The sequence below is a fragment of the Panulirus ornatus genome, chromosome 10 (assembly GCF_036320965.1).
Source record: "Panulirus ornatus isolate Po-2019 chromosome 10, ASM3632096v1, whole genome shotgun sequence".
NCBI lineage: Eukaryota > Metazoa > Arthropoda > Malacostraca > Decapoda > Palinuridae > Panulirus > Panulirus ornatus.
The window spans coordinates 60,484,680-60,496,750 of NC_092233.1; the positions used below are offsets into that span (position 1 = coordinate 60,484,680).

Sequence of the window (12,071 nt, forward strand, 5' to 3'; positions counted from 1 at the left end):
ACACACATATATACACATGTACATATTCAAACTCGTTTGCCTTCATCCATTCCCCATGCCATCCTCCACCACAAGAAACAGCATCACCACCCCGTGCATCAGCAAGGTAGCATCAGGAAAACATAAAAAAAAAAAAAAAAAGGCCACATTCATTCACACTCTCTCTCTTACCCTTTCATTACTTATTTCATAAACCACCCCCCTTTCCTTCTCAAACTTATCAATTCTTCAAATCTCTTTATTTGTTTTACTGTCTAATTGCCTTTTCTGTCTTTATGAAAAAGTGAACAAGAGCCCCATTTGTACTGATCCAGTTTTGTGACCTGCAGCAAGGTGAAGCACCAGATGGGGAGCTCAAGTTTTCTGATTAGCTTAGCTAAAGATTGTATAACCTGATGTTTTCAAATGAATTTGGTTCATAAACAGCTTGGTTTTCCAAATGATAAGACTTTTTTGCCATTCTCACAGACAAGTCATGCTTATGCCCCCATGGATTACGTACAAATAATTGTAAACAAAACCTATCATATGTGTTTAGCCACTGCATCATATCTACGGGTAGGATTAATTGTAAACAAAACCTAACATATGTGTTTAGCCATTGCATCATATCTACAGGTAGGATTATTATATTGTGGAAAGTAAATAAATATCAAAATAGTATGGCTTGGGAACTTGTGAGATACTAACCAGACATGTCAAAATTTGCAGCCCTCGTCCTGACCTCCCCAAGTCTAGATGTGGATTTAGAGGATGGTTTCAGCGACTTCTTTTGTTGTTGGTTTCTGTATGTTCCTTTTATGGTTGGCTGCTGGGAGATGGCAGATTCCTTCTGAAGGTTGAGTGATACTGGCGTAGCAATATCAATACAGATATCATCAATGTTGGATGTAAGAAGTTGCTTGTCTGTATCTGTCAGTGGTAACATCATACATTCATTAGGAGGAATTTTTCTGCTAACTTTGAGTAACAGTACTCTTTATAACACATAAATTCAGCAAATCAATACTTTCTAACAGGGAGCAAATAAATAATACATAAAAAGATTCTTACTTGTCAATTCAGTCTTAAGCTGTTTATCTTCACCTTTCTTGTCATGTACCTCTATGTAAGGAAGATCTTCATTAGAGAGGAGATTGTTTTCATTAAGAGAGTTGGAAAGGCGAGCAAGTAGAGTAAGAATGAGCTGGACCCTTTTGATCATGCTCCGGTGGCGAGAAAGATCTGTGGGTGATGCGAACACTGCCTCTGCACTCTTCATCACTTCTTTTATTGCTAGAAGGATACAGGTAAGCATTTAAGTCTTAGAATTTTGTTTAAGTCTTTACATCTTGTATGTCTTATATGAGTGATAAAATTAAATGAATTAAACATTCACATGAACTTGTATCACTTATCAGGTTGCCACTAACACACGAGACAGCAACAAAGTATGATAAATAAATAAATATAAATGGTTCAGGGTAGTTTTTAGCCCAAAACATTTTTTTCTCTTAAAACTGCAATTATATACCAAAATAAATCAGTTCTTGAAAGTTATGAAAAATATCTTATAAGGGCTTCCTCCCCCAACAGATACCTGTTACAATATGAAACAAATAATGATAATCTTCTTCAAAGGTAATCATTAATTACAGGTGTTTATGATCCTAAAACAATATTTCAACCCTAGATTCATATTCAGCATGAAAATTAGTCCTTTAATGAGATTTTCAAGCAAATCCAGTACTGTCAAAAAATACCAAAAATTGCAGGTAAATTTTCAGGGTATGTTTTAGCCCAAATCACTTTGTAATTTAAAGGTGTAAAATAACATAATGAAACACTTCTATCCTTGATATAATCATGGATAATATCTCATAAGACTTCCTGAAGCCAACAGATACATATAAAATATGCAAAGAATAATGATACAATTTCCTTCAAATGTAAGCATTAATTACAAGCATTAATGACCCCAAAACAAATCTAGTACCTCCCCCAAAATACCATAAGTTGCAGGTAATATAGTTCAGGGTATTTTTTAGCCCAAAAAAACTTTTCTTTTTAAACTGTAATATAGCATAATGACACACTTCTATACTTGAAATATTCATGAAAATTACCTACTAATGCTTCCCCTAGCTGACACATATACGAAATGAATAATGACATAATCTTCTTAGCAACACAACCTCTAATTGCAGATGTTTATGATTCCCAAACAATATTTTAAACCCAGAATTGTATTCTGCATGATCATTAGTCATTATTTGGAGGTTTTCATGCAAATTTAGTTCCATCCAAAAAATACCAACAAGTGCAGGAATTTTTTTTTTTAGCAAAAAACACTTTTCTTTTAAAACTGTAATACAACATAATAAAATGCTTCTATATTTGAAATAACCATGGAAAATATCCCATGAAGCTTCCTCCAGTCGATACACATCTGTTAAATACAAAACGAATAAGAACATGACGTTCTTGAAATGTAATGATCAATTACAGGTGTTAATGATCCCTAAACAATATTTCAACCCCAGATTCGTTTTGAGAAGTAAAATTAGTCCTTATAGTGAGGTTTTCCAGCGAATCTGATACCCATCGAGAAATACCAAAACTGTAATTAAACATAATGAAAAGCTTCTATCCTTGAAATGATTATGGAAAATATCTCATAAAGCTTCCTCTGACCAACAGACACCCGATAAATATGAAACAAATAAAGACACATCTTAAAATGTAATCATTAACTATAGGCATTAATGACCCCTAAACAATATTTCAACCCTAGATTTGTATTCAGCATGAAAATTAGCCCTCATAGTGTGGTTTTCAGACAAATATATTACCTCAAAAAATACCAAAATACTTTTTCTCTTCCTATATTCCTACTTGAAATGATAAAAAAAAATCAGATTTTCCATTTCCCTTTACACAATGAAAGAAATACATGTAAAAGTAAAAAATACAGCATCTACAAATGAGTTGACATTACTTATGCTGCTAAGTTTTAGCCCTAAAGTTAATGCACAGATCATCCTGCTTAGGGGTGGAGAGGCAGAGACAGAGGATGGGTGGAGGATGGTACATCACCACAATCTATTTCTGCATCCATTTTCCCGGGTGGGGGATGGTACACCACCACAATCTACTTCTACATCTCTTTTCCCTAATTTTGCTTTCGCCTCTCTTATTACTCCATCCACATGTATGTTAAAATGACATGGTGAAATCACACAGCACTGCCTCACACCCACATGTACATTGAAACTTTCATCCAACTCTCCATCAACTATTAATCATGTACTTGCTCCGCTGTGGGCTTTCACACCATGCAACAGTTGTCCACCTACTCCATATATCCTTAACAGTATCCTGTAAAGCATTCCATTTAACTGTGAACACAGCTTCTTACCTATTGCTACATACTTTTCTTCAGTCATTCTTACCAAAAAATCTGAACCACAAATCCTCGTCCTTTCCCTTGTTTCTCACTTATTCTGCATTCAGTCACTTCCTTCATTCTATCAATCTTATAACTACAAAAACTAACATTTTCATTGCTATATACATATATTTCTTTATACTCACTGGAAACTGACAACTATTGCTATGAGGAAAAATCCTCATTTGGATACTTCCTCACTGACTGGAAGCAATACAGGGAAAACAGAAGAGCACAGAAAATTCCTTCTTTACACACCTACTTGTAAATCGTCAACCTGTGGGTCTGTGAGGAAGGTATTCTTTCCATGTAGAGATAAGATTCTCGATGTAAGGGTTGCCACCCTTGTCACTTGCTTTCGAATCCATGGCACATCTTGGGTGTACAGGTGTTCTTTCAGTTGAGCCCATGCACAATGTACCTCATGTTTGGAAACCTGATTCAGATAATATACAGATGAAATGATGAAAAATAACGAATCAAATATCACAATCTATTTGGGAAGGAATATAAACTCTATCATAGAAGTCTGATAGAAATGCATTCTACCAATATCATACATAGGAGTAATTCTTTACCAATACACATAATAAATGCCCCTCCCTGTGGCTATATAGAAAGCACAATATATGCTGGCAATATCATATAACTATCAGCACCTTAACAACTGGCTCCACAATCTAAGCAATGAGGAATCCTAATTATTTACTTTTCTATATCAAGAATCAATGTACAAATTAGTAAGTAATACCATACTGAAGGCAGATGGATCCATGATGTGATCTAGACAGTCCCAAAGTTGTTTAACAGCCACTACCCAGTGTCCAGCCAGCATATGAGCATGAGCACAAGCATTGGGGTGAGGGTCTTTGTATGCAGACACTACAGATGGCACAAGGCAACCTTCCATCCACTCCAGCGTGAGCAAACTGTCCTGGATTAGTCGCACTCCTAACAAGGAAGATATTGGGAATACCATTTGTATATCATTTGAACTTTAACCTCTATCAAAATATGGGTTCTGCATATACATCTATCTTCCTATCTATTTCTATCTCTGATGCCTGTTCCCACCTGGAACTCTCTCAAGGGCATGTTCATGGCAACAGAGTCTCCATAACTTGTGAACTCCAGTGCTGCTTCTTAGCCTGTGTCTTGCCCTTAACAGGCCACTGGCAGAGGGCAACTCTAGTGCAGTGTGTACAGAGACTCTTACCTAATGTACCTATGGACTATTTCCACCTAATGCTCCTGCCTAATGTTCCTACCCACTACTTCTACCTAACGTTTAAGCCTAAATATTCCTAACCACTTCTATCTATTGCTCCTATCATCCTACCTACTACTTCTACCTAACGTTTAAGCCTAAATATTCCTAACCACTTCTATCTATTGCTCCTATCATTTTGCCAAAAGGCAGGGTTAGTGCATGTTGCTCACCACAGAAAAATCTAGAGTTATGAAGAATGAGAAGTGTGAGTTAAGTGCTGTCAAGTGTTATGCATGGCAAGGAGAGGTTGTACATTTGTGGACAAAATGCCAGTAGTCCCTATGAGAGTGAAGCAGAAAGAAAAGACAGGTGGGTCAGAGGATTGCAATCTGACAACCACTAAAATTCTGGCTAACTGCACAGCAGTCACTAACACCTCCCATTCCCAAGTGGATATTACTGTTAATATAACTCCCTGGTCGTTTGCTGCCTACCAACCACTACATTTTCCTCTATAAGTTGAGCTGCAAAGATGGTCATGTCTTGCACAACAAAAGACCTACAAAAAAATGATGGATACATATGCTTGAGAATTCTGCAAAATGAACTGTTTATCCAAGGGGAAGCTGTGGGGAACTAAATAAATACCAAGAAATAAGACTGTGAGATGAACAGATGATAGCAGTCTCAAGAGCTATGCAAAATAAGGAAGACATAGTAGGGAGGTAAGAAAATGTAGTAAAAAAAGTCTAAAGAAACAAGACAAGACAAGCAGTATTCTGAATATAATGTATTGTCTCAAAATATTTGATTGAAGACCATGTGGAGCTACACCATCAATACAGAAACAATCATAAAATTAGCAATGCCAGGAAGAAAAGGAAAGAAGTAATAAACTAATGACTGTGAACTAGAGCTGAAGTTTTTTTTTTTTTTTTTTTTTTTTGCTTTGTCGCTGTCTCCCGCGTTTGCGAGGTAGCACAAGGAAACAGACGAAAGAAATGGCCCAACCCACCCCCATACACATGTATATACATATGTCCACACAAGCAAATATACATACCTACACAGCTTTCCATGGTTTACCCCAGACGCTTCACATGCCCTGATTCAATCCACTGACAGCACATCAACCCCGGTATACCACATTGCTCCAATTCACTCTATTCCTTGCCCTCCTTTCACCCTCCTGCATGTTCAGGCCCAGATCACACAAAATCTTTTTCACTCCATCTTTCCACCTCCAATTTGGTCTCCCTCTTCTCCTCGTTCCCTCCACCTCCGACACATATATCCTCTTGGTCAATCTTTCCTCACTCATTCTCTCCATGTGCCCAAACCATTTCAAAACACCGTCTTCTGCTCTCTCAACCACGCTCTTTTTATTTCCACACATCTCTCTTACCCTTACGTTACTTACTCGATCAAACCACCTCACACCACACATTGTCCTCAAACATCTCATTTCCAGCACATCCATCCTCCTGCGCACAACTCTATCCATAGTCCACGCCTCGCAGCCATACAACATTGTTGGAACCACTATTCCTTCAAACATACCCATTTTTGCTTTCCGAGATAATGTTCTCGACTTCCACACATTCTTCAAGGCTCCCAGAATTTTCGCCCCCCTCCCCCACCCTATGATCCACTTCCGCTTCCATGGTTCCATCCGCTGCCAGATCCACTCCCAGATATCTAAAACACTTCACTTCCTCCAGTTTTTCTCCATTCAAACTCACCTCCCAACTGACTTGACCCTCAACCCTACTGTACCTAATAACCTTGCTCTTATTCACATTTACTCTTAACTTTCTTCTTTGACACACTTTACCAAACTCAGTCACCAGCTTCTGCAGTTTCTCACATGAATCAGCCACCAGCGCTGTATCATCAGCGAACAACAACTGACTCACTTCCCAAGCTCTCTCATCCCCAACAGACTTCATACTTGCCCCTCTTTCCAAAACTCTTGCATTCACCTCCCTAACAACCCCATCCATAAACAAATTAAACAACCATGGAGACATCACACATCCCTGCCGCAAACCTACATTCACTGAGAACCAATCACTTTCCTCTCTTCCTACACGTACACATGCCTTACATCCTCGATAAAAACTTTTCACTGCTTCTAACAACTTTCCTCCCACACCATATATTCTTAATACCTTCCACAGAGCATCTCTATCAACTCTATCATATGCCTTCTCCAGATCCATAAATGCTACATACAAATCCATTTGCTTTTCTAAGTATTTCTCACATACATTCTTCAAAGCAAACACCTGATCCACACATCCTCTACCACTTCTGAAACCACACTGCTCTTCCCCAATCTGATGCTCTGTACATGCCTTCACCCTCTCAATCAATACCCTCCCCTATAATTTACCAGGAATACTCAACAAACTTATACCTCTGTAATTTGAGCACTCACTCTTATCCCCTTTGCCTTTGTACAATGGCACTATGCACGCATTCCACCAATCCTCAGGCACCTCACCATGAGTCATACATACATTAAATAACCTTACCAACCAGTCAACAATACAGTCACCCCCTTTTTTAATAAATTCCACTGCAATACCATCCAAACCTGCTGCCTTGCCGGCTTTCATCTTTCGCAAAGCTTTTACTACCTCTTCTCTGTTTACCAAATCATTTTCCCTAACCCTCTCACTTTGCACACCACCTCGACCAAAACACCCTATATCTGCCACTCTATCATCAAACACATTCAACAAACCTTCAAAATACTCACTCCATCTCCTTCTCACATCACCACTACTTGTTATCACCTCCCCATTTGCGCCCTTCACTGAAGTTCCCATTTGCTCCCTTGTCTTACGCACTTTATTTACCTCCTTCCAGAATATCTTTTCATTCTCCCTAAAATTTAATGATACTCTCTCACCCCAACTCTCATTTGCCCTTTTTTTCACCTCTTGCACCTTTCTCTTGACCTCCTGTCACTTTCTTTTATACATCTCCCACTCAATTGCATTTTTTCCCTGCAAAAATCGTCCAAATGCCTCTCTCTTCTCTTTCACTAATACTCTTACTTCTTCAACCCACCACTCACTACCCTTTCTAATCAACCCACCTCCCACTCTTCTCATGCCACAAGCATCTTTTGCGCAATCCATCACTGATTCCCTAAATACATCCCATTCCTCCCCCACTCCCCTTACTTCCATTGTTCTCACCTTTTTCCATTCTGTACTCAGTCTCTCCTGGTACTTCCTCACACAAGTCTCCTTCCCAAGCTCACTTACTCTCACCACCCTCTTCACCCCAACAGCTGAAGTTATCAATACTTAAAGCTGAGGCTTTCCATTTTCTAATACCTTCTGAACAATAACTTAAAAATAAATGATCAGTAATGCACCTCTCTAACATGCATTATGATGTAATTAAACATCTTGCCAAATGTCAGTAATGTTAATTATATGAAATTACCTTATATAAAGCATCACCACTGTTTTACATGACCGTATAAATGTCTTTTATCTTTAAGCTTCTTCATGTTTACATGGGGTGGATCAAATGCTTATAGCAATGTGGTTCACTTATAAGCATCAATAACAGTAATAATGAATGCCGTAAGAAATGCATCAGCAATTCAAGATTCTCTTTCCCCATAAACCACGTTCACATATTTTTTTCCATCAATCCGCAGCTCTTAAAACAAGGAGGGTAGTAGAGTAAATCTACATCATAAAATGATTCTCTTGTTTGCAGATGAGAACTCTGATGTAAAATGGATTAAGAGATGTGATGGAATTTAGCTATTTGGGTGTTGTCATCCTTTCAATAATAATGGTAAAGAGGAAGATAAAGTGACAGATGGGTAATACAATCAGTTTGAGGAACTCCAATAGCAATATCAGTATGAACAGATAAAATTAGCTGTGAAACTGTCTGGACATTTGAAAGCAATATATGGATGGCAGCAGAAAAGCACAGTTAGATTCATACAAGGAACAAGAGGTGAAGGTACTATAACGGCCTGGGTAAATGGGGCACGGACTGAGAAGCGTTCAAAAGAAGCCAGATCTGTGGATCTATTCCAACTCTCATGTGTGGATGTGACCTTCTGTTTTCATAGATATAAAAATGAAAATAAAAAGCAATATCCACCTAAAACCTGTAACTAAGATGGAATTCAGAACAGACTTGAAAAATATAAGAAAGTGAGTTACAGCCACTTTGGAGAATAAATATAGCAATATTGATAGTAGCTAGTAAGCAGCAAACAACCAGGAAGGTATATTACCATTACTAACCGCTTGGGTGTCAGGAGGGTTAGTGACATTTGCGTTATGATCCAGCAGTTCAGTGGATGTCAAGCTGCACTCCTCTGACCCAGGTAGTTGTCTTTTCTTTGTGTCTCATCCAAAACTGGACTACCAGCATTCTGTCCACAAATCTCTCCTTGTCACACACATAACACTTGACAACACTCAACTCACACAGCTCTTTGTAAATCTAAATTTTCCTGTGGTGAGCACTATGCACTAGCCCTGCCTTTTGGCAAAATGGTAGGAGCAATAGATAAAAGTAGTAGGTAGTAACACTTCGGTAGGAGCAATAGGAAGAAACATTAAGTAGAAGTGCAAGGTAGGAACATTAGCTAGAAGTAGTCAGTAGGAACATTAGGCAAAAGCCTCAGCAAACACTGCACTAGACTTGCCCTCTGCCAGTGGCCTGTTAAGGGTGAGGCACCAAGAGCTAACAAGCAGCAATGCAGTTCACTAATTATGGATACTCTATTACTGTGGTCACCCCCTTGAGCAAGCTCCAGAAGGGAACAGGCATTAGAGATGTAAAAAGATAGATTTTCATCAAATTACAGGAGCAATACAACACAAATGTGAAATTAAAGAGTAAAAATCTGGATATATGACAATTCAAAGCCACCACCTCCTCTATGACTATCTTGCCTCTTAAAATCAATTTTAATGGCTTTTAACTTTTCATACTCATTATAAACAAGTGATCAGATGCTCATAAAACAGTAATCTGACTCAGCTTTCACTGGCCCTTGAAGTCCACTGGTATCCAGATACTGCAGTAACTTAACCTATGCTAAACGTTTCGTTACACCTAACTGCCTTCCTTACTTCATTTTCACACAACCCATCTCTATCTCAGTTATAATGCACCAACACCACAGCCCAGCATTCAAAGCAAAGCCCCACAAACAACTTTGTCACTTCAACTGCCTGCTTCAAACCACTAACAGCTCATAGCCCCAATGAATACTACTTCAATCCAGTTCATTCTATCCAATGTACACCTTTTGCCTTCTTAAATGTTCAGGCCATGACAACCAAGGGCCTCCTTCTATCTATACTTCCATCTTCCTCTCAGTTTCCTCTTACCTGTTCTCCTTCCTTTTCTGATTTATTTCTTTAATGTCAGTCTTTCCTCACTCATTCTTTCTATAATGCTTGAACCAATCCAACAAATCCTATTCAACAGTATAAATTTGGCCATGCTTACAGCCAATCCTCTCACCAATGCTGTCATTCCTTACATGATCAATAAATCTCACACCACATCTGCAACAGGTACACCTCCTTCCTTTCCTTTACATTCAAGGCCCAAGGCTTGAATCCATCCAACGCTGCTGGCACAACTATATCTTTAAAAATGCTCATTTTCATCCTTATAGACAGAGACCTCTCCTTCTATATACTCATTATTGTATCCAAGACCTCAGCCTCTTATTCCATCTATGATTCAATTCAGCCTACCTCGTTCCATCTGCTGTCGATATATCTCCCAAGTATTTAAAACACTCCACCTCCTCCAGTTGCTCTTCATTCATACCGACACTCAAACCATCCTGTCTTGCTCCCCTGCTACACCTCAGTACCTTACTTTTGTTCATTTTCTCAACTTCCTCCTATCACACACACTTCCAGACTCCAGAGCCAGCTTCTAGAGATTCCCTCTGGAGTCTGCCATCAGAAATGTGTCACCTGCAAACTGCAATTGATTAATCATTTAGCATACTCACCCCCAGCACACTGCAAACCAGCCCCTTTCATACAAGGCCCCTACATTTACCATCCCATCCATATACAAATTAAACATCCACAGTGACAACTATTTGAGTTGAGGGGGTCAGGCGAGGTGCAATCAGGATGAGTAGGTAGGCGCAAGAGAGTTTATGCAGTGTGCATCAGGTGGTCTTCATACACAGTGTTAGCATGCAAAACGTAATGTTGGGTGGGGTTGGCTCTTGGAGGTTAAATGCTGGAAGTCTGACTAACTGTTTGCAAAGATTAGAATGTTGAGGAGAAACAATTGGCTTATAAGTAGCTTACGTCTTAAATCTTAGGGGTCAGGGGTGAGCCAAATATGATGAGGGGATTTAAAAATCTCAAAGTAGATCTGTGTTAGGCGTGTTCATCAAGTTCTATAGTTGTGGAGAGCAAACAGGAAGGCAGGTGATGGTAGTGGTGACTGGTTGGGGCGTGGTTATGCAGGTGTTGATCATGCTGTGGTATGCATTATTTAATTTCATTATTAGGGATATGATGTGAACGAATGTGGCCTTTGTTGTCTTTTCCTAGTGCTACCTCGTGCCCATGTAGGGGAAGGGGATTGTCATTTCATGTGTGGCGGGGTGGCGATGGGAATGAATAAAAGCAGCAAGTATGAATTATGTACATGCGTATATATGTATACGTCAGTGTGTATATATATATATATATATACATTTCTTTTTCTTTTTTCTTTTAAACTATTCGCCATTTCCCGCGTTAGCAAGGTAGCGTTAGGAACAGAGGACTGGGTCTTTTTGGAATATCTTCACCTGGCCCCCTCTGTTCCTTCTTTTGGAAAATTAAAAAAAAAAAAAACGAGATGGGAGGATCTACTTTCAATGTCCGTAGTACAGGCTGTGGCAAATCCCCCAACCTGGAAGATGTGATCCACATGCAGATCAAAGTCTTTGATGCGTGGAAGGAAACAGACGAAAGAAATGGCCCAACCCACCCCCATACACATGTATATACATACGTCCACACACGCAAATATACATACCTACACAGCTTTCCATGGTTTACCCCAGACGCTTCACATGCCCTGATTCAATCCACTGACAGCACGTCAACCCCGGTATACCACATTGATCCAATTCACTCTATTCCTTGCCCTCCTTTCATCCTCCTGCATGTTCAAGCCCCGATCACACAAAATCTTTTTCACTCCATCTTTCCACCTCCAATTTGGTCTCCCACTTCTCCTCGTTCCCTCCACCTCCGACACATATATCCTCTTGGTCAATCTTTCCTCACTCATTCTCTCCATGTGCCCAAACCATTTCAAAACACCCTCTTCTGCTCTCTCAACCACGCTCTTTTTATTTCCACACATCTCTCTTCCCCTTACGCTACTTACTCGATCAAACCACCTCAC

At 39.2% G+C, this 12,071-nt stretch overlaps 1 protein-coding gene across 2 annotated transcripts in view; it reads right to left on the bottom strand.

Annotated features, from left to right (window-relative positions):
• LOC139750996 (uncharacterized) overlaps window positions 1-12,071 on the bottom strand; it is a 62,257-nt gene that overhangs the window by 31,051 nt on the left and 19,135 nt on the right. For both annotated transcript variants that reach the window (XM_071666031.1, XM_071666029.1), the window contains exons 9-12: window positions 4,179-4,378; window positions 3,686-3,863; window positions 1,054-1,275; window positions 691-912 (exon numbers count right to left, since the gene is read on the bottom strand). In XM_071666031.1, the coding sequence (XP_071522132.1) occupies window positions 691-912; window positions 1,054-1,275; window positions 3,686-3,863; window positions 4,179-4,378 (822 nt within the window). The remainder of the gene's footprint in view (window positions 1-690; window positions 913-1,053; window positions 1,276-3,685; window positions 3,864-4,178; window positions 4,379-12,071) is intronic.